Source organism: Aulostomus chinensis, chromosome 24 (assembly GCF_037954235.1).
Source record: "Aulostomus chinensis isolate RoL2024-O1b breed Wild chromosome 24, RoL_Achi_v1.0, whole genome shotgun sequence".
NCBI lineage: Eukaryota > Metazoa > Chordata > Actinopteri > Syngnathiformes > Aulostomidae > Aulostomus > Aulostomus chinensis.
In genome coordinates, this window is record NC_141343.1 from 10,820,350 (window position 1) to 10,842,319 (window position 21,970).

The following is a 21,970-nucleotide window of genomic DNA, read 5'->3' on the forward strand; positions in this document are numbered from 1 at the left end:
ATTTTGCTGTTCACACTGACGTACTCTGGGTTAATGACTCTTATTTATAAGATTCTCTCTCTTTTCTTTTCTTTTTTTTCTTCCTTTTTTAGCACCACTCGGTGACCAAAAAGCCGGCCAAACGGCCCCAGCTTCTTCTTGGACTCCTTTTCGGGTGCTTGCTTCCGTTCAGAGCAACCTTTGTGTGCTGAGACCCTGGCGGTGAAGAAAACTGTTATTCTATGCTCAGTTCATTTAGGATCTTTCCTAGAATAGTGAGCGAAGGATGGAAAGGATATTGCGGAGAGAGCCTTTTTATTTACCGTTGCTTTCCCTTTGTAGGATCCTTGTTGGCACCTTCCTCCACAGAAACCTGATGATACCACATGCCTCTTCTGTTTTGATGTTTGATGTCCCCGACAAACTCTGAAATCTCCTTTATACACTCTATAGCTTTTTTATGACACATAGAACGCTTCAGCGCTGTATCTGTGTGTGAGTGTGTGAAAAAAGTTTTGACAATTTGAAAACATTAAAAAAAAAAAACTTTATTTTTGGATTCAAATATTGATGTTCTATATCATATTTAACACATACATCTCACTTGTCTCAGAATCTGTAAGATCTTTCGACGTGCCTGCTGAATTTAGTTCGTAGCGAGTCCTCAATCATGCGGTCAGTCAGGAAAGAGACCGACCATTCGCACTGCGTCTTTATCAAAGCTCGTAACTCTGCTTTACTTTTTGTTTTATTCTCTTTTACTTGAGTTACCCGTGATGCTCTCAGGCTGTGCTGCTAAGTTTCACACCCTCTTGGAATCAATTTATCACTCTTTGTACTTGCGCAGTAATCCATGGGAATGAGCCACTTTCTCTACATTCTTGAAAAGTGAAGTTTTTGCTGTCATAGGGTTTTAATCTTGAGGGCGGCAGCAGGTTGTATCACAGTGACGAACAGGTCTGGGGAACAAATCTGACAGGTAATAGGCCTGAGATGCAACACGGTGCTCTGGAGTTGGTGTGTGTGTGTGTGCGTGTGTGTGTGTGTGTGTGTGTGTGTGTGTGTGTGTGTTGGAGGGGGGGTACGAATGTGTTTGTAGAGTAATAGTGTGCTCTCCTTCCCTCATTACCTTTGAGAGAAGCTTTAGCTTGTCAAATACATTTCCTGGCTTTTTCACACTCCCACTTTGTCAGACGGCCCGAATGATTTACTGCTGAACACAAAGCACCATTCAGGAACACCTTCGGATTTGGAGGAGCCGCATTACAACTCTCTCTCTCTCTCTCTCTCTCTCTCTCTCTTTCTTTTTTTGGTCCCTTTAACCTCCTTGTCTAACATTTCTCTTTTTCTCTTTCTTCACGCCCCATTCGTCCAGATGCCCCGGTGGCAGAATTACACGACCTGTTCTGTAAGAAGCTGCAGCAGTGCTGCGTGCTGTTTGATTTCCTCGACTGCGTGGCCGACCTGAAGGGGAAGGAGATCAAACGTGCGGCACTCAACGAGCTGGTGGAGAGCGTGGCTACAAGCAGAGGAGTCCTCATAGAGCCTCTCTACCCGGAGGCTATAAAAATGGTAGGAGATGGTGTCGTGGGGGCATGAAAGAAAACTAAATAAATGTGAACAAGTCTCAAATAAAAAAAAAAAACTCCAAAAAAGCATATTGGCGAATAATGATGGTTAAAAAAAAAAAAAAAAAAAAAAAATTATATATATATATATATATATATATATATATATATATATATATATATATATATATATATATATTGGATGGAGGAATAAACCAGTTAGAAAAAAAGAGGAACTCTGCCCACAGCCAGAACAACAGCAGGAGAGAGGGTTGACGGACGAATGAGTGTAATTTCCAGTTTAGGAGTGACGGAAAGGAAGAGAGGGATACATAAGAGGAAGGATTATAGAAGAAGATCCTAAGATGCAATGGGCTGCTCTGACGGAGAGGAGTGTGACGACCAACATAGAGCGCCAGCGGTCCCGCAGGAGGCGGAGGAGGAGAGGGAGACAGACGGAGTGTGCTTCTTAGCTCCCAGGAAAACCACCAGATGAATGTTGCGTTCATTAAAGAACATGTTAGCAGCTCTGTTGAAGCTGTGCTGACATTGCGCCATGTTTGAATAAGTTGAAATTTTACTCGAGCTTTACTTTATGCTTTACTTGAATAAATTTGTCTCAAAGTCTTTTTTTTTTTTTTTTTTTTTGATGGTCATGAAATATCAGACTTCTGGCAAGCTAAACAATGTTAGCCAGTACCGTAACTAAAAGAAATCAGTTCCTGAGCTTCTTTTGTGCCTTCGATGGCTCATGACAAATTCAGTTTGTCGCTTTTCTATATTCTGACGGCCGAAATATTTAACTTCTGCGTTGTTTTGGCTGGTGCAGGTGTCCAAATGTCAACCGCAGTAAAGGACAGGGTTCATACACATTTTTGCGTCATCTTGTCTGACTAAAGCCACGGCTGGTTTTATCTGAACAATGTGCTGACTCAGTCTCTCCGATCGTAAACGCGTTCGGTTGGGCGCCAGTGAGATTTAATTTTGAATCCACATGAATTCATCTGCCGCCATCAGACTTTTTTTTTTTGGACTGAAATGTGTTACTATGAATTTCTCATGACTTCTCCACGCCGGTGAGTTACATTTTCACAGATGTACGTTACCTAAAACAGCTGTTTACGCTTGAAAGAAAACTGAAAAAAACAACAACACGTAAACATGTACCATCGTGTATTCATAGCTAAATTCAATGTCAAGCTACATGGCGAGATACAGTATGAACACAGACTAAAGTCAAACAGTATCAACCAAAGAGATTCTTCTAGGCCGGCCTAAATTTAACCACGTCTTCTCTACTTTACAGGTATTTTTGTAGCAGAGTTCTGTGACTGAACCAAAAATGTAAAGGCTGGATTAAGTCTTCAAAAACTTAACCAAGCCTGGAAATTGCTACAAAGACGAGAATAGAGAACAAGAGAAAATAACGCATTCAGTGTCATTGCAAAAATGAAATGTCCATGCAGTTCCTCAGTGGCAGGGAGACCCGTTTTTAAAATTTTTTTTTTTTATGAATAACAGAACTACAGCCCCTGGTTTTACTCTAAATCTGGAAATGATGTTCAGGATATCTCCACAATTCCCTCTGGCCTACTTTCCCCTCACCCTTCCTTGTCCCCTCCCTTTAGCCATTCCTCTCTTCCTAATTCCACCATCCATCCTCATCTTCTCCACTTCTGACTTTCTTCTCCAACCTGTTCCAGATCTCTGTAAATATCTTCCGGACTCTCCCACCGAGCGAGAATCCCGAGTTTGACCCTGAGGAAGATGAGCCAACGCTGGAAGCCTCCTGGCCTCATTTGCAGGTGCGTGTGATGAAAGTAGATGATTCCAGTGCGCGGATTCAAACGCAAATGCCGCGAAAAATGTCTCGACTTTCTCTGTGGCGTGCATTCTTGAGGAACGACAACGCTGTTATGAGCATAACTCTGCACGTAAACGCAGTGCATCTGAGCTTTAGGTTATTTAAAGTCATGTTACCAAAATGTGTCATCTTCAGTCAGCAGAGAAACCAACATCTTCAAGCCTTGAGCAGCTACAACGCACAAAAACATATTCTACAGCACAGAACCCCCCTTTCTTTCTTACTCTGTCCCCCACTTAGCTGGTGTATGAATTCTTCCTGCGTTTTCTGGAGAGCCCGGACTTCCAGCCTTCCATGGCCAAACGTTATGTCGACCAGAAGTTTGTCTTGCAGGTAACTGTCTTTCCTTTCCTACTCGGTCATGAAGTCCACACAAATGGGAATAAATAAATGCAGCTCAGCAACCTTCATAGAACCTAGTTTGAGTTGAAACGCTTTAGAATGTTGCCTGCTAGGTCGGGGCACCCATATCGACAAAGATTTGATTTTACCCTCACTTTTTCTTCCCAAGCGGTTTTTGCAGTATTATTTTTTTACCCCGTGCAAAACCATAACCTCTGAGATATTCGCCCACATCCCCAAAAAATACGAGCAAATAAGAATAATATTCATTTAATGATAAGCGAACGATCTCTCATATATGCGTGTCTCATATATGCCTGTGTGTGTGCGCGCGCGCGCGCGTGTGTGTGTGTGTGTGTGTGTGTGTGTGTGTGTGATATGCTGCGCGTTTAGCTCCTGGAGCTGTTTGACAGCGAGGACCCAAGGGAGAGGGAGTATCTAAAGACCATTCTGCACCGTGTCTATGGAAAACTACTGGGCCTTCGAGCCTACATCCGCAAACAGATCAACAACATCTTCCTCAGGTACCGGCTTTTGTCAGACAATTGGATGCTTTAGATTCATAGTTTTTTAGGAGATGCCTTTGTGACCGACGTAACACTCTTTAAAAAAAATAAAAAAAATAAAGGGAATTTTGCAGCATAAAACCGCCATATTAAAATAAAGAAGAGTGTTTTATGTGCATTGCGTGACATGTTCACATCTGAATTCTTGTTGACTTTTAGACACTCAACTCAAAGTTGTTGTTTTATTTTAAACATTTGTTATGTATTTATTATATTTAGTTATTCAGGTTTTGTTGTTGTTGTTGTTTTTTGATAACGATGCTGGGCTACCCCACTGAATATGTTGGAGTTGACCTCGGATCTCTCATTCAAGTTGAGATGACAAACGAGACTCAACGACGGATCACCTTACAGCCTCTTGCGGGTTTAATGCACAGATCAACCACCTCACATCTTACATACAGACAGAGCCCTCCTTACAACTTGCATTCACATTTTATACCTTTTGTTGACGTCATTACTCATGTGTGTGTACGTGCTTCTCTTCAGCAAGGTGCATCCTGTTTGGCAAGATACTGGGGTACAGTTTTACTGGAACTTTCAGTCCTCCCGTCCTCATATGACCTGAACTTAAGACCTTGTATTAACAATACCCTGTTTACTTGGAGACCAGTATGTCTTACATAAACTCACGCCCCTACAAATACACCACAGTAATGCAAGCTGTATTAGCCGTATGGGCAGAAGGCTCATTTACACCGAAATAAAACGGCATTGACGTAAATAAACCAAATGTGATTAAAAGTTGTAATACTCTACTTCACACGAACATGGATTCTACTCGAGCCGCAGCAGAGCGCTGAGGGGATGATGTATTTTTGTAGGCCATCCTGGAAGTTTGCATCAGCACAGCTTCCCTAAGGGACCAAAAGCCAATGCAATATTTAATTATTGTATTGAAAACGAGCTCCGCGGCAACAAAAATGCATGAGACTTTGCTGAGAAAGATAATCTCAACAAATGAACGCCAGTTTTGTGACGTTTGTTGAGTAAAAAGCGAATGTGCTATGATTTTAAAAGTCTGCGACGGCCATCACAGATTTCATCGTGCCGTAGAACAAAATGTCAAAATATCTCACGGCCGATGTGAACCACAGACCTTTTTTCAGGCTTGGAAGTTAATTTCCCTGTTGAATCCTGTCTATTTATCCAGAAACTGTTGCTCGATCTACCTGCAGCGACCCCTTTGTTTGTGTGTGTGTTGGACAGGTTCATATATGAAACTGAGCACTTCAATGGAGTTGCAGAACTGCTGGAGATCCTCGGCAGGTTTGTACGGACAAACGCGCACAAACACACACGTAACTGAAATGGAGATGAAACTGAATCTCACACACACACACTCGCACATACTTCCGCTGGTAGCGTACCTGGCGAGCCGTTCTTATTCATGAGGCAGCTGGTAATGCAGTACATGAGGCCAACTACAAAGTTGGTAACAAAGCGTGCCACTGTTCAACAGAAGAAAGCAATAAGCATATATTTCCATTTATTAACATCCCCCTCTCCATCGGACGGGGTGAGACGAGGATGGGATGGAAAATAAGAGACGACACATCGGTTTGTGTATTTCCTTGGTTTGTCTCTGAGAAGAACGAGAAGGCAGACGCGAGGAAACCACACGGAAGGGAGAACAGCTTCCTCCCTCGCGCTTGCACACAATTAAAATGACAACAGTGGACCTCGATAGAGATGGGGAATAGACGGGGAGAGAAAGTGGGAGACCGGAGTGACTCTCTGAATTTTGTTCCTCACTCTTCAGCGCGCACAATGATTTTTACATTTCTCATTCAGCTTCGCGTAAGTACGAAGCTTGAGTGAGGCCCGAGCGTACGCGGAAGCACCGAACATGTCACGCAAGCAAGAGCAGCTGGAATTAGTTATTTTTTGGGAACTGTAATAACGCAAGTGAGAATTCTGGCAGTAATGACTGTTCATACCTGTACTACACGTCCTCATAAATGTACCCATCTCTGAATGGTATGACATCATACAAGTTCATTTCCTTTAAAGAAAAGTGAACTAGACGGATGCCCAGCTCTGCCAAACCCCCTGTAAGATTTGGGGAATTTTGTAACTTTTTTGTTGTCTCTCCCCCCCCCCCCCAGAGTTATTTTTTAATTGAAGGGGATGAAAAATTCCATTGTTTGCATTTTCTTAAAATGAATCGACAGTTGTCAGATAAGCCAAATACACCAGACAAACAAAGACAAGCTACACGCTAGCATCTGTCCTCCAAAAACGTAATGTATTCTGCCTTGACCCATGCTACACCACTCCACCAAGCTTTCTGAGGTCCGTCTCTGTAGTATCTGTAATCCTGCTGCCGTCACCGTCTCAAAAAAAAAGGGAAACTAAACCATTTTTCTACGTTGAGCCGAGATGTGAGATCAATGAGTAAAAGCAGAGCGCAGGAATGAAGGCAGAGGATGAGTCCAAGGTGAGAAAAAGAACAAAAAAGTGAAAGATGGGGACAAGATGGAAGGAACGAGTGAGTGACTAGTGAGTCAGATGTGGAGGAAGGAGGGAGAGTTGGAGAGGAGAGAGAGGTTCATATTCATGTTGCTGGTAACAGGGGTATTTATAGCTCCTCCCACACACGTCGAGGAGAGAGAAATGAGTGAGGGAGGATGTATTGTAGAAAAGGAGAGAGAGAAAAAGGGAGAAAATACAGATATCAAAGGAACATCAGGAGGGAAATATTCAATTAAGCAGACAAAGGCTGCATTAGAAAACAAAAGAAGACAGACAGCTCGCAGTGACATACAAGTTTAGTTCCAACTCTTCCGCAGCTCCTCTTTCGCTCTCCCATCAGTGCACTCTGTAAGCCCAAGTTGCCAACTAGACACAGTACAAGAATAGACTCCATTGCCCCGACAAACGCACAGCCATGCTATTCTGCTGATTTCTACAGCGGTTACAACACCAGCCGCTACTCCGAGAACAGGATTTTAACCTCAGCCAAAGCCAGTTCAAAAAAAGGCCTGTCTTACCTCTGCCGAGGAGGTGATGTTTTCAGGACGACGTGAGGATTGTGTTGATTTTTAAAAAAAATGTATTTTATTTTTTTCCACCATACTGGGTAGATGAGTATTAAGTCACAGGCCGAAGAAGAAGCCATTACATTTGGGACAGATCCATTATCATAGTGTACAAAGCTTTTTAAAAAAAATGTATTTATCTGTTTTTGTAATACTGGGCTTGGCTGAGGTCAAACAGATCTTCCCCAAAATTCAACGGGTCCCTCTTTGGTTCACGTTACGCCCCTGCACCAAGTTTGGAGAAAATCACAATTGGAATTGCAAGTAGTTTTTGCATAATCAACAGTGTGGCAGATTCTGATTTGGGATTTTGGGCGACATAAAGGAAATTGGATTCAATTTGACTGGAAAAAAAAAAAAAAAAAGCAGCACGACACCTGCCAAGTAGCAGCAGATCAGGATCTGTTGATCTGTTTTGACACCAAACCAGAGACATTTTACATAACCCTTAACCCTCTCCATCCATCAGATATGACAAAGGCGTCCTTTTTTTTCAAAACTCAGCACTTTGTTTCTCCTTTACAAATTAAAAGCTCTTGCCCTCTTACTTTTCTTTGGACAAGATCCTTCCGCTTGTTAAAAAAAAAAAAGACTTCCACCGTGAAATATTTGCAGGTTGAACCTTCAAGTACGCAAACATTTCTGGTCCACTTCTATCACCATGTCAGCCGGTGTCTGTGGGTCTCAATATGTGTATTCATTTTAGGGCAAAGGGGTTGCTTCACATGTTAAAGGTCACAAAACACCTGAGACGATGTCCAATACACAGCAGCCAAAATCGCGTGTTGGACTTGAAAACCACTGAGGAAGTGAGCTGATTACAATATTTCTCTCCTCCAGCATCATAAATGGCTTCGCCCTGCCTCTGAAAGCCGAACACAAGCAGTTCCTGGTCCGGGTTCTCATTCCGCTACACACAGCAAAGTCACTCTCCATCTTCCACGCACAGGTGAGTGATACTGAACTGTCTGTTTATACCGTATTAAACTCTTAGACTGGCATGACGCTTTTCTGCAGGACACGCGTCTTTGATCGATGTGCAAGCTTCTGGACATCGTTTTCTCTATTTTCTAGCCCAAATCAGTTGCAGTCGGTCTTTTATTTACACACGCTTTACTGTAGGTTTTAATCCTCCAACTGCTTGTTTATCTACTGGCTGAGTGTAGAAGGAATAGGAATCGCTTCGATCCAGCATTGCCAGGCGTTGTTATGAGTGTGATCGGTCTGTTGGGTTTTTATGCGGCAGTTAGCAGAGCCGAAACACATCTGACGTGCACGAACCCTGGAAGAGCCTGAGTCATCTTCTTTATTGAGAGAACTCATCTTCCTTGTGTGAGGGCTTTCTGCAGTACACTACATTGACCACTAAGAGGCACAGCTGAGCCACAGATAATACCACAGAGAGGGTAATTACCTTTGCACATAGTATCACACAACGCCTTTTGCGTGCATGTATGAGCGTTCAGGTGATCATACTGTTCGTCACACATGATTTCGTATTGAAGACAGTCCAGTTTACCCCCCCCCCCAAAATGTCTTGAATATAAGTGTGTGTATTCTGGGTCTCAGCATCACTGTGCCCTACATATCTCTCCCTGTGGTTCACATACATGCATTATTCACACACCTATACACCGACAGGGTCGCAGGGGGAGCGGCGCATGCAGGCAGCAGTTTTGTACTGTAGGTGTGGTTGGGCAGGAGTGACCCACTTCTGGATCATGAATATCCAAATACAATGTCAAACCAGCAGCTTTTAATGGCTTCCAAGGCCTCTGGACATTGTGAAAAACATCTGAATCATCCTTCGTTTAGGTTGTCACATTTAGCTGTCGTGTCGGTGGTTTATATATCCGTCCATTTTCTACCTCTTATCCTGTTAAGGGTCATGGGGGTGGAGCCTATCCCAGCAGCCTTCAGGCGAGAGGCGGGGTTCACCCTGGACAGGTCACCAGTCCATCACAGGACCAACACATAGAGACAGACAACCATTCACACTCACAGTCACACCTACAGTCAATTTAGAGTATCAATCAGCCTCGTCCTCTCTTGATGTCTTTGGACTGTGGGAGGAAGCTGGAGTACCAGAGAGAACCCACACAGGAACAGGGAGAACATGGAGACTCACACAGAAAGATCCATGCTGGAGCCGGGACTGGAACCTGGAACCTTCTTGCTGTGAGGCCACAGCGCTGACCACTGCACCACCGTGCCGCCAACTAAACAAACATAATTAATCTTTTTTTTTTTTTTTTCTTTTTTTTTATTTCCTTAGTGTGAAATCTGTGTGTCATTTTTTTTTTTCCCCCTTCAATTTCAATGCCACAACCACATAGGCGGCTCACTGCCTCCGTCCATTAGCTCGCTTGTTAGATTAATTAATTAACTGAATAAACGATGAGGGGACTTTCTTGGTAGTTTCCAAAAGCAACAAGACAAAACGGATCCAGTAATGACAGTGAAAAGAGTCATTTCACTGTGGCTGTGACGCTCAAAACAATTTACAGCCACAACAAACCGTAGTTATGGAGGTATGACCGACCTGGCGACCTCACATCAGCCCTCTGCAGACCTGAATACAAATAAACAAATAAATTAAAAGGCTCTGCTAACTGAACTCATGGCATTATGAAACATTTATTTGACCTTACACTTTGACATATCAATGGAAATAAAATTCCATCACTCTGAGTCCACTATGTCCATAATCCCTCACCTAACAACAGCCTCCTGCACCGACAAAGCACATCTTGACAACGCAATCCAACATATTTACCCCAAGCACGTTCTCTAAAGCTAATACTCGCTAATACTTTAAATAGTTTGACCAATTAGCACGTTTATTTTAATCCTCCTCTCCTTCCTGCTCGCCTTTGATTCAAGCTTGACATCCCTCCTTTCACTGGTCCCTTTTTTTAGCCTCCACTCCCTCCTTAAGGATGGGAAAGTTAAGGTGTCGGTGTAAGAAGATGTAAGGAGAAGTAGAAAACAGTAAAATAGATAAAAGATGGACAGGATGTAAAAGCCAGAAAGAGAGAAGTGGAGCGACAGGTCAGAATGTGACGAAGACGAACAAACGGATTGGCCCATAAAAATACTAAAAGATAGGAATGAACAATCGTCATTTTTCAAACATCTACTAATTTACTGAACTAACTTCGAAGCAGAGTAATAATGTGGACACAGCAGAGGTATAAATAGGACCGAAGAAAAAGACAGAGACAAGGTCTGAACTCTATCTCAGATTGCCCTTAAGGGACTTTGTGTGTGTGACATCAGTCCTTCCGAAGTAAACACATGCACACACAGTCTCCGTCGCCACGGTGCCCACTCGCCACAGCAACCAGCCTGGGTGGAGGGACAACCACAAAAACACACGCACACACACACACACACACTGAATAATGGGAAATGATTGCAGATCGTACTAATGCTGAAGTAGACACACACACATGCACTTCTGACACACATCTCCTTCTGGAAAAGGTGTCTTTCCGATCTTTAGTGGTGCGTAATCCCGAGGGATAAGGGCTAAGATCTCCCTTGTCTTCTTGTCAGTTTCAGGGAATGCGAGTGAGTGTGTGTGTGTGTGTGTGTGTGTGTGTGCGTGTGTTCTAATCACGTGTTCTCTGTCCTTTCAGCTGGCCTACTGTGTGGTGCAGTTTATGGAGAAAGATGCTACAGTGACTGAATATGTAAGATTTCAACGACCTGACTGCACTTGCAACCACGCTGTCAGCTGATCGAAACAATAGCTCACGTCTGCAACCCCAATCCCACTTCTGTCATTTTTTTTCCTAAAACATGTTTTAAGGTCGCAGTAACCTAAATTGAAAACAACAGATCAAAGCTTCGCGCCAATTCACGTGCTGCGCGCTCATTAACTTGTTTGCTAGCTTTGTGAAGAGAAAGACACTTAAAGCTGCCTGCCCACACAAGCTTGATTAAATGAATCGAAAGTACCTCTTTTCATTTAAGGCTGCCAATGTTAGCTCCTGTTGTAACACAAATCCACCTCGGGAATGTTTCTGATGTTAGCCGCTACGCCGTCGTTAGTCCAATTTAACGTGAAATTTTAGGTCATACCCACAAGAATCGGCCTTTAACAGATGTTTTTTTTTTTTTTTTTGTCTCCGAAGATTACCCCGCGTTTGGATCAACAAGAATGAAAAAAAATGCTTTCCAAATTCACAAATAGGCAACGGTTAGCCGGATCAGTTTTGCTTTCTGACCTCATATCTGAGTTGTGTTTTCCAGCATGTTAAGCGGCCACCAAGTAAGAAATTGTTTCAACAGCTCCTCGATTTCCGGTGAACGGTAAAACCGTTGCCCCTGGTATTTGTCATCAACAGCTTTCCCAGTTAAAAGAAAGGTGCCCCGTAAGATAAGCTAACATCATGTGAAGGATATCTGACAGAAATGATCAAAACAAACACACTGAAACCCAACTTTTGAACGGAATGACCTTTTCATATCTGGTTAGTCACATTGCTGTCAAACTTTAGAATTGATATGAGTCTCAGTTGATCACCAATCCATAAAAAAACAATATTAATTTGTCACTACTGAAGACGCACAAAATAAACAGCATACAGTGTATTAATAGACATATTAGCCATGAGGTAATGGAGATGGTAGAGAAGACTCCTCCCAGCTACCCTGCTGAACTAATGGCTGCTGTTTTTTTTTTTTCCTCCTTCTTCTTCTTCTTCTTCTTCTTCTTCCTCTTCTTCTTCATTTTATTGTTTAATATTTTCTCCAAAGATCATCAGAGGGCTGCTCAAGTACTGGCCGAAAACCTGCACTCAGAAAGAGGTGAGACCGATGATGAGGGTCACCGACCAGGAGCTAAAGATTTCTTGTTTATCCCATCCCCCTCTTGTCCTCCACAAGTGAAGGATTTGCCGTCTTGTTTTGTGTCCAGGTGATGTTCCTGGGTGAGATCGAGGAGATCCTGGATGTGATTGAACCATCTCAGTTCATCCGGGTCCAGGAACCACTCTTCAAGCAGATCGCAGCCTGCATCTCCAGCCCTCACTTCCAGGTGAACATCCGACATTAAACAGGGTTGCAAAGTCTATTCGGTGGCTACAGTAACCTGCCTTCCTACTGACGGAGCTGCTTTGAACGAAAACACAAAAAACAAGGACTCTCACTCACATGATTCTCTCTGTATTTTTAGGTAGCGGAGCGGGCTCTTTACTTCTGGAACAATGAATACATCCTCAGCCTCATAGAGGAGAACTGTCAAGTCATTCTGCCGCTGGTGTTTGCCACCCTTTACAGAGTCTCCAAGGAGCACTGGAATCAGTAAGTAGCACGCACGCGCACTTTCTTGCCCACAGAAGTCAAAGACCTGAATTTGTCATTTCACTTCAGTGAATTTGGGTTTGACTGTAGATGACAAATCGACCCTCATCGAACACAGTCCAATCAGAGAGAGAAGCACAACAAAGCACCAGTCAAAAAAAAACTGGAATTTTCAGCTGCCCAAAAACTTCCGCACACAAGGGTAACTCCGGATCATTGCTTTTTAAAGGCAGATTTCATGATGATTGTCACCAATAGCTTTTTTGGCAGTCAATGCATCACCCCAGAATTGATCTCGATGAACCAAATTATCGTCATTTTTATTATGACTATAGTTGGCACATTTGCGCGTTTTTTGTGTGTGCCACGACTACAATTTAAAAAAAAAAGTATCATATCATCATAATGCAACCAAATACTTTATCTAAATGCTTGACTGCAGGATCTCTTCAGAAGATATGTCGTGTTTTTTTGTTGTTGTTGTTGTTTTTCACCTTTTCCCACTGACTGGGGTATCCTAAAAGTTGTAAGACACTTACTAGTGGGTTCATTTCAGTGTAGACCTCCGACACGTTGGTTTTAGGACACGGTGCTAGCAAAAACAAGCTAACGTCAGCATGCTATACTTGAGCTAACGGGCTGCTAACAGGATCTCGTTATCTCTGCAGCCAGTCAGTCATTAACGTCACACCCCATGAGTTTCTGAGAGATGTCTCTTGCCCACGGCTAGTTGGGAAGTACTGTGCAGGTGTATCCAGGAGAGGAGATAAGGTTGCTGCTGAGGTTTTATCCACCGGGTCCATATTGGCTCTATTTGCAAACCCGGAATGGAGGTTCTTGACTGAGTGGGCTGATTCAAATCATAAAAGTTGTTTCAGGACTCCAAACAGCACAGAAGTTCCAGGCGAGGATATCAGGACTCAAAGAGGGTTCTATTCACTCTGGACAGGATTTAGATCTGCGTAGTGGCCCTTTTGTAAAGTATGATGCTAGCTAGCAAGCTAGTACAAACCGGACTCCCCCCTCCCTCGGTGTATACGGGAGAGAGGTGCAAGAGATGCATCCAAGGAGATGAGACAATAAAACATGTCTCTGCATCGTTTTTGGGGTTTTTTTTTTCCCCTCTGATGTAAAAAGCACACACATATCCACAATTATCCCAGCAGTTATCAAGGCCAGAGAAGTGATTCAGGCCATTCCCACTCATCTACCATGGCTCAGTTAATTGTTTATTGTGACAGGCCAAATGCGAATACTCCAAAATAAGGGGTCTCCAGGAGGTTTCTCATCCCAGGGCTCGATGGCACCATACAGTCGTGGATTCAGATCCTTGATGTAGTCCTGCAGCAATCAAAACTTCTGTCCCAAGAATGGGGGAAAAATGTCGCTAGAGATTTTTTTTGGAAATAGAATTAAATGATTTGGGCCTTTTCTTTTTTTCTTTTTGTTTTTAATCAAATCACCCCTATGCCACACTAAAACAGTGCATATGTTAGAAATCAACTTTACTTTTCTGGGTAGTTTTCTCTCTCCGCGTAACAGTCATGTAAAACTTAAGTGACCGAATTCACGGCAAACACCATGAACTCTAAAACTCCACGCCATGTGCGGGCCGTGCGCTCGGGGCGTGTTCAGCTTCATTTTGGTATTTAGAGGGCGTGAAATCGGGACGCGAACCACAACGCATTGCGGAAAGAGACATTTATTAGACACCTACTTATTCATCGTCGCGATTTGGGAGCGACATCACTCAAACTAATCAGAGCTTCTCGGGTCATTACCTTTAAAGCCAAGGGCGCACCAGGTCTTCCCGTGGAGCTATTTCAGTGGCGAATGCATTTCACCTGGGGGAGAGCGAGCACTTCTTATCTGAAGAAACAGACCCCCTTTCTGCAGCAGGTGTGTGTGCGCGTTTTAATACGTTTATATAAGGTGGAAACAAGCATTGGAGCTATTGGAGGTGAAGAAGGCCCGGGAGGAGGAGGTGGCGGCGGCGGTGGTGACAGCAGCGGCCGGTGTTTCCACTTTATTTAAATAGCACTTGATGCATAACACTGACCAAAGATCAGCCTCTTCTTGATTGGCGCAGACGTTTTCTGGCAAGGGTGCCTGGCGCAAAAACGTCACACGCGCCGGCTTAAAACCAGCAAGGATTCTTTCGCTTGGCCGAGAGCCAGCCTGGGCCATCCTTAAAATAGGGCCCATGGTGTTTGACTGCCAAAAACTTTTCAGTACATCCTCAAGTCCCAGGGCTCATTTGAGCCAGATTTGACAAAATTCATTCACGGTGTCCCAGAGTTGAGAATAATGGCACAAATACCGTGACCTCGCCCCTTGGACTTCTAATTCGAATGCATAACAAGCTGGACGAAGTCAGCAAAACAAATCGTATTTAAGTAAGAAATATCTTGAATCTTGATAAGTTTCTTGTGAACGTCGCTGGGTTTGTAATTCAGGACTCCTTAGGGGATTTTTTTTTTTCCTGTTTCAGAGGTTTATTTAGCTCCCGTTTTATTTTGAAATGCAATTCCATCGCGTAACCATCTGCCCATTTATTGTTCTCGCCTGTGCTCTATCAGTTTAATGCATCTTTTGTCAGCCTGTTCCTTTGCTTCACTACCTGCTCAACTTCTTGCCTGACCTCGCTACCTGTTGTTAATCATCTTGTCAGTGCAGTCGTTATTTACAGTTATATTTTTAAAATCTTAATTTTCTCTCTTCGGAATTGTTAGATAACATCAGGTTCTTCGTTTCCCTACCCTCATCACGAGTTTCTGAGGCATTCGATCAGGTAAACAAGAACAAAGACTCGCAAGATCCCTGATAATATTGATGGCCTGTTCGTTCAAGAACATATCTTCTGTTTAATTCAGTTGAAACATTTAGATTTCCTTCGAAGTATAAAGGTATAGTAGTGTGCAGTACATTAGAAGTAAAAAAAATAGCATGGAATAACTGGAATGATGAAGTTGGCTCGTCATGGCGCGAAGAGCGAATAACAGACGAGACACAGGCGTGAGATTATTGTGAGGTAAATCTGGCAACCTGAAAGCAAGTTCAGCTCTTACGCTCAATCTGTAGCGGGTCAGAGACCATCGACGGGATTCATGCTCTTCCTCCTTCGTGTCCCCCCCCCCACAGGACGATTGTGTCTCTGATCTACAACGTGCTGAAGACCTTCATGGAGATGAACAGCAAGTTGTTTGATGACCTCACTGCCTCCTACAAAGTGGAGAAACAGAAGTGAGTTTCACTCACTCACTCTGCGCGCGCGTGCGTGCGTGTGTGTGTGTGTGTGTGTGTGTGTGTGTGTGAGAGAGTTTGAGTCAGCGGACACAACTCTGAGAACAAAAGGAAGAAATAGAAAGCACTTAAGTCGTATTTTAGACAGTGTTTCACATCACAAGTATGTGTCACTTACGTCATCTCTTGAGCCCGGATCACATCGCCGCCCCACTTCATGACCCCTTTTCAAAGTCAACATATAGGATACTGTTATTAACACACACAAAAAAACCCAAACAAACAACCCATGCCTTTATGATTCCTTTATGTACAAAAGAAAAAGATCCAGAGCTGGAGCTCATCTTGTGTTCATGCAGCCATTTCCATCCCTTTTCTCCAGCTGTTCTCTCCTACCTTTCCTAGTCTACGATCTGCTTAACATTCGTTGAACAAATAATTAGTTCTGCATTCAGCTTCCACCAAAGGCTTGCATGTCTTCCTCTAATCTTCATCCGTCGAAGCAAATGAAATGGACAATTAATGTAAATCCAGAATACAGGTTACAGAATGTAGGGGTTCTTGGAATATTGAAGTGTTTCAGTTGCTGTACTCCATATGGACAGTGGTTTATGAAAGATGGGGTTCACCCGAAAGGTGTCATATCAAGTTTCACGACATAAAGTTCGTACTGTTACATCACCGGATATTGGCAACTGAGTCACAGCAAGCCGTGTCTTTAAAAAAAACAACAACCAAAAAAAACGCCTTTCCTTTTTCCCCAGGGAGATGAAGCGAGAGAGGGAGCGCGCTGAGCTGTGGCGAGGCCTGGAGGAGCACCAGGAGCGCTGGCTGCAGATGCTCACAGAGGCCGCCAGGAACCAGCGCAATCTCCAGGAGCGAGGCGAGAGAGGGGACCCACCCACCCCTACGTCCCCGCAAATGGCTCACTCCGACCAGCCTGAGCCCAAACCCAGCGGGGTGCCCTCTGGAGCTGGGGAGAGCACCACCTAGGTGCCGATCCACGTACGATAGGATAACGAGGGGGTGAGGTGACAGGGAGAAGACCGAATGGTAAAAGTGTTGGGAGGGCTCGGACAGAAAAGGGTACAACATAATTTTTTTGTATCTTGTATCATTGAGATGATAGCTTTTTGTCTTTTTTTTTTTCTTTTTCTTTTTCTTTTTTTGTTTAAAAAAAAACAAACAAAACAAAACAAGAAGGGGAAAAAAAAAAAAAAAAAGCACTCGTGATCAGTGATCCAAGGTATAGACCGTACCCCTTTTCTGACGGAGACGTGTGAAACTGGCTCTCTTTTTTGCTGTACACAGATATTATGTTGCAGATCAGAAGATGAATATCGTCCAAAAACGTGCAAGACTGCCATTTTAATCGACCGCTGGGTTATTAAAAACGCAAACCAGCACTCTAATCAGCCTTTACATGAGAGATCCAACTTCTCTTCCGGTGCAACACTAACCAAGTTGAACATGTGTCTTAATTGTCTTGAACATTTAACCAACCGAGTCCAAATCTGTACTGTGACCTCATATTTAGCTGGTGGGCTTGTTTTATGCGTGGATAGCACAATACATTAATAAACAAAAGAGGCAATTTCACACAGACATCCCAAAACTATTACTGCATGCACGCGCACACACACACACACACACACACACACACACACACACACACACACACACACACACACACATGTTTACTGTATATAGGAGCTACAGCGAGTTTATCTAGGTAAAATAAACCTCACACACCAATTGATAACACCAGAATACTTCATACATGCCTGAACATGAATTTAGTTGTGACACACACACACACGCACACACACAGACTCACACACTCTCAGAGCCGGTTCTGGCGCCATCTCCTCTCCCATTCTGTCGGGTTCCACCAAAGGACGAGCCTTAAGTCCCTCGAGGTTACAATAACCGCTGATGAAGGTGATGATAATGATATAAAGTACAATAATGTTCCTTCTTCTTACTTGTTACTCTACTACTACTACTCTACTCTAAGTACTACTGATGATGATAATGATGATGATAATGTTTTTATATATATATACATATGTCTCTGGATATTTCTGTAGTGTATTATGGAAGAAACACTAGTGTAGCAGATACCATAAAGGGGAAGGCTGGCTTGAATTTTGGATTCACGTCACATAGGCCATAATGTGAATGTTGAAAATTCAGCAGAGCTCTCCTTTAACAACCTTAACGAGGGGAGGAATGAACTGGATTACGGGTGGCTGTTTTTCTTTTATTTTGAAAGTTTGGGTGTTTGTGTTGTCGTTTTAATTTTCAAGGGTTATTGCATAAAGAAAAACACAAAAACAAAAAATGAAGAAACATTCCACTTTAAAATGGTGCTCTATCATTTTTAAAGGTGCCCTGTGGAGGTTTTGTTTTTTTTGTTTACATCTTAGTCCTTCCTTCCTTCCTTCCTTCCTTCCTTCCTCCTTCCCTTTCTTTTATTTGAAGATGTTTGCAAAGCTACTTTTAATACTTTGAATTGGTCGTATTGTTTTGTTTTGTTTTTTACTACCAAGCGGCTGCCCTCTCCGCTGCCTTTGTTCACCCGTAACAGTGAGTTCAAGCAACCTCCCAGCTTTAGTTTGTGCGCATAATCACAAAAAACACGAAACACGGCAACAGACGCGGCCGTCCCCTAGAATATCTGGATATTTCAACTCATTTCCGTCACTTATAGTATTAACATTTGCTTAAGTAATACGTTGAGCTAGTCAGAAAGCTAACTTTGTGTTAGCTCGTAACATCTAGCTACCCACAAAGCTAATCCAGAATTGGCAACAAAAATAACCCAGTTTGTATGAAAGTGTGCCGTGCATCAACAATAACGACCCTTACTTCGCCTCAGCGCTAGAATATTTCTCACCTTGCACCCCTTCTCTTCTCCGAGGTCTCCAAAAAAAATCCTTCATTTCCCAGTGGGATATTCGGAGTTTTTCAGGGATTGAGAATGTTGGCTTAACTTTCCCACGTTGCTCACTAACACACTATTAGCACACTCAAGATACCATTGCCATTATATATGACCAGCAGCGTAGCGTGAAACACGCATGTTTACACACATGCAAGTGCTCGCGCATGACAGCAACAGAACAGGGACCCTACTGGTTAGCATCCATCCGTTGCTACTCCACAGGGTAGCTTTGATTTTGATGTTGCTGCTGATGTTTTACGAAAAAATTCAAAACCTCCCAGCATCAAACCAAAACAAAAACAAAAAACAAAACCCAATCCCGGTAAGTCCCACCACACGTTGAGGTTCCTGGAGTGAAAAATGCCGCGCAGCACACGCGACTCAAACCAAAAGAAGGAGAAAAAAAAAAAAACACGGTAATCCAGTTGGATTCCTGAACCTGGAGCGTCTGCTTCTGTTGGCTCGGCGGACTCGATGCTGCTAGACGGCGACCGTGACGATGATGTGAACAATCCTTGTTTCTTCTTGTCTGATCATTACGATAGAGCGATGGGATAAAGAGAGGGGGGAAAAGACTTAAAAAAAAAAGAAAAAAGAAAAAAAAATATTTTAGCAATATTTTCATTCTTTCAGGATAATCTGTGTACTCTTAGGGGGTTGAACACATTCAGATGTCCCCCCCCCAATCTTGTTTTTACTGTTCCGTCCTTGATATTCACTTTGTCTTAAAGGTACTTTATGTGTAAATTAATTTGATGAAAATGATTTTGCTTTGTAATTATGTTGTAATTTGTTTTTTCTTGTTTTTGTATGATATTGTTCATTTTGTGAAAAATTATATTTATTTTCTATTTGATCAGGAAATGTAAACTTATTTGAAGATGGTCAGGTTGTGCGTGCGTGCGCGTGTGTGTGTGTGTGTGTGTGTGTGTGTGCTGCGCGCCTGCATGTGTATCCCGTGAGTGAGTCAGTGAGCAGGAGTAGACAGAGTGATGGAGCACGAGAGAAAAAAAAGCCCTCTCTCTCCTCTTCCTCGCCTTCCTGAGGGACAGGTTTGAATCCGAATGTATTGTGAAACAAATTGATTGTTTTATTTTTGTTTGTTTGTTTGTTTGTTTTTTCTTTTTAAACGCTTGAGACACAACGCTACCTGTCGGTCGCTTTGTAACCAAACTTTCAAAACCTCTTAAGACCAGCATTTTATTTTATTTTTCAATATCTTATTCTGCCTGAATCGGAGATTAAGTTTGGAGTCCTAAATGAACGTGCTAGCATTTCAGACAGAGAGGCACGACGCTCTACGACCCACAGAGCTCCGCTTTTTGAGTTCTTCGGTTTGAATTGACACCCGAGATCCCTTTTTCCAATTTCCAACATCGTTGCCTGAGTTTGGTTGTTGCTTAGAAATACGTTTGTCACTCAAACCGCATTTCCTATAACCACATATGACGGTCTTCATCATTTGCAAAGTTTTGAGATGGCTAATTTCCCCAAGCCAAGCAAATTTCACCTTTTGGGAAAAAACCAAAACCAAAACCCTGGAAAGAGTTGACATTTCTTTTGATCCGCCTTCTTACATCCCCACAAATAACTTTTTCTTTGACGACGTTCAAATTGTGGGAGGTCCGTAGAGGTTAAAGTATCTGGCACTCACAGGAATGAGCATCCATTTGAGGAAAATCAGCAAATGTTATTGTTAAAATTAAATGTCAACTTTTGGGTTGGGGATTGAATTTACCATCCAAGAAGATAGACACTCTTCTTTCCTCTGTGCGTGCATCAGGGAGCTGAGACTGGCTGACCGCTAGTTAGCTTAGCTCAGTGAAATGAACGGTAGAGGAAGGGCAGTGCTAGCATAACTCAAAAGTCGTCAGATAGATAGAGAGTAGGTAGCAATCATCCTTATCCTCTCTTACAAAGTTGGACAAAGTAAATTACCTCAAAATCGTAATGTTTCTCATCATGAATTTTATGCTAAATCCCAGTTACGCTTTTTGGCGAATGTACGCTAACGCCTCTCACTGCTAATCGCTCTAAGCTAACTAGCAGTCAGCTGCTCTCAGTGGATCTCAGCTCCCTTGTGCACACACGCCGCACATTTCCCAAAATGTCAGTGCGTCTCTTTAACTTGTGACCCTTCACAGGTGTTGCAGAATCCCACAGGTTGGGGAATCATTTTTTAAAAAAACCTTCACGATCCATGGTGTATTTCTTTTAAGGTCGCGTTCTTTTGCATTTATTCCTTAAAGAGCTTTTCAAATAAATAAATAAATAAATAAATGTAGGGGCCAAAACTCAGTGGGGTCTTCAGAAAGAAGCCTCAAACCTGCTTGCACCCTGGCCTGCCGTGAAGCAAGTGCTGCCCTTTTCTTTTCTTTTTTTTTTTAAATTTTAAATATTATGCTGAATTAGATGTTAAAAAAAAGACTCAACACTTCGCTTTACCGTCGTCATACAAAGCTTTTTTTTTTTTTTTTGGTCATATTTTTTGCTTCGATTAGCTTCCTCACAAACCCTCGATTGTCCTCGGAACCCCGGCCTCAGAGTGTCCTCAAGCTCTTAATGATATCGAACAATGTTCCACTTTGTCGTGGCCTACTCCTCGAGAAAACACAGAGGGAGAGGAGCGCGCGTGCGTGCGTGCGTGTGTGTGCGTGTGTAGAAAGCTCTGGTGTCGCTTCGTAGACCGCCATGCTGTTTCTTCACATCTCCTCTCTGTCGCCACATTTAAAAAAACAAAACAAACAAAACACTTTGGATCAGAGGGGAATTGTGAAAAAGATTCACTCCGAGCAGCTGGTGAAGGTGAAATCAGAGGAGGAGATGGGAGGGGGAAAAAGAAGAGGACAGAATTGTCAGAATGGCAATAAGTCAGCAACGGGAACAGAATGAGAATACAACCGCATTACGTAGCAATTCACTGAATCTCTAGATTTGCACTGTCTGCCCAATGGTCTGTGTTTGTTGTGTTGAAGAAAAACCTTAGAGAAGACGAATAAGAAGAAGACGATGATGTATATTTTGGGGACCAACACAGCGATGGGGGGGGGGGGGGGGGTTTGAATGTAGAGAGCCTTACTACTGTATGTAACATTACAGGGGGGAGTAGA

The 21,970-nt window shown here is 42.9% G+C and overlaps 1 protein-coding gene across 1 annotated transcript in view; it reads left to right on the forward strand.

The window, feature by feature from the left end:
- ppp2r5b (protein phosphatase 2, regulatory subunit B', beta) overlaps positions 1–20,052 on the forward strand; it is a 44,423-nt gene extending 24,371 nt beyond the window's left edge. Inside the window, exons 2-13 of the mRNA XM_086196682.1 lie at positions 1,355–1,551; positions 3,251–3,352; positions 3,652–3,744; positions 4,147–4,277; positions 5,529–5,588; positions 8,201–8,309; positions 11,002–11,055; positions 12,125–12,175; positions 12,285–12,404; positions 12,543–12,670; positions 15,812–15,913; positions 16,678–20,052. Coding sequence (XP_086052808.1) covers positions 1,355–1,551; positions 3,251–3,352; positions 3,652–3,744; positions 4,147–4,277; positions 5,529–5,588; positions 8,201–8,309; positions 11,002–11,055; positions 12,125–12,175; positions 12,285–12,404; positions 12,543–12,670; positions 15,812–15,913; positions 16,678–16,906 — 1,376 coding nt within the window. The 3' untranslated portion in view covers positions 16,907–20,052. The remainder of the gene's footprint in view (positions 1–1,354; positions 1,552–3,250; positions 3,353–3,651; positions 3,745–4,146; positions 4,278–5,528; positions 5,589–8,200; positions 8,310–11,001; positions 11,056–12,124; positions 12,176–12,284; positions 12,405–12,542; positions 12,671–15,811; positions 15,914–16,677) is intronic.
- The last annotated feature ends 1,918 nt before the right edge of the window (positions 20,053–21,970 follow it).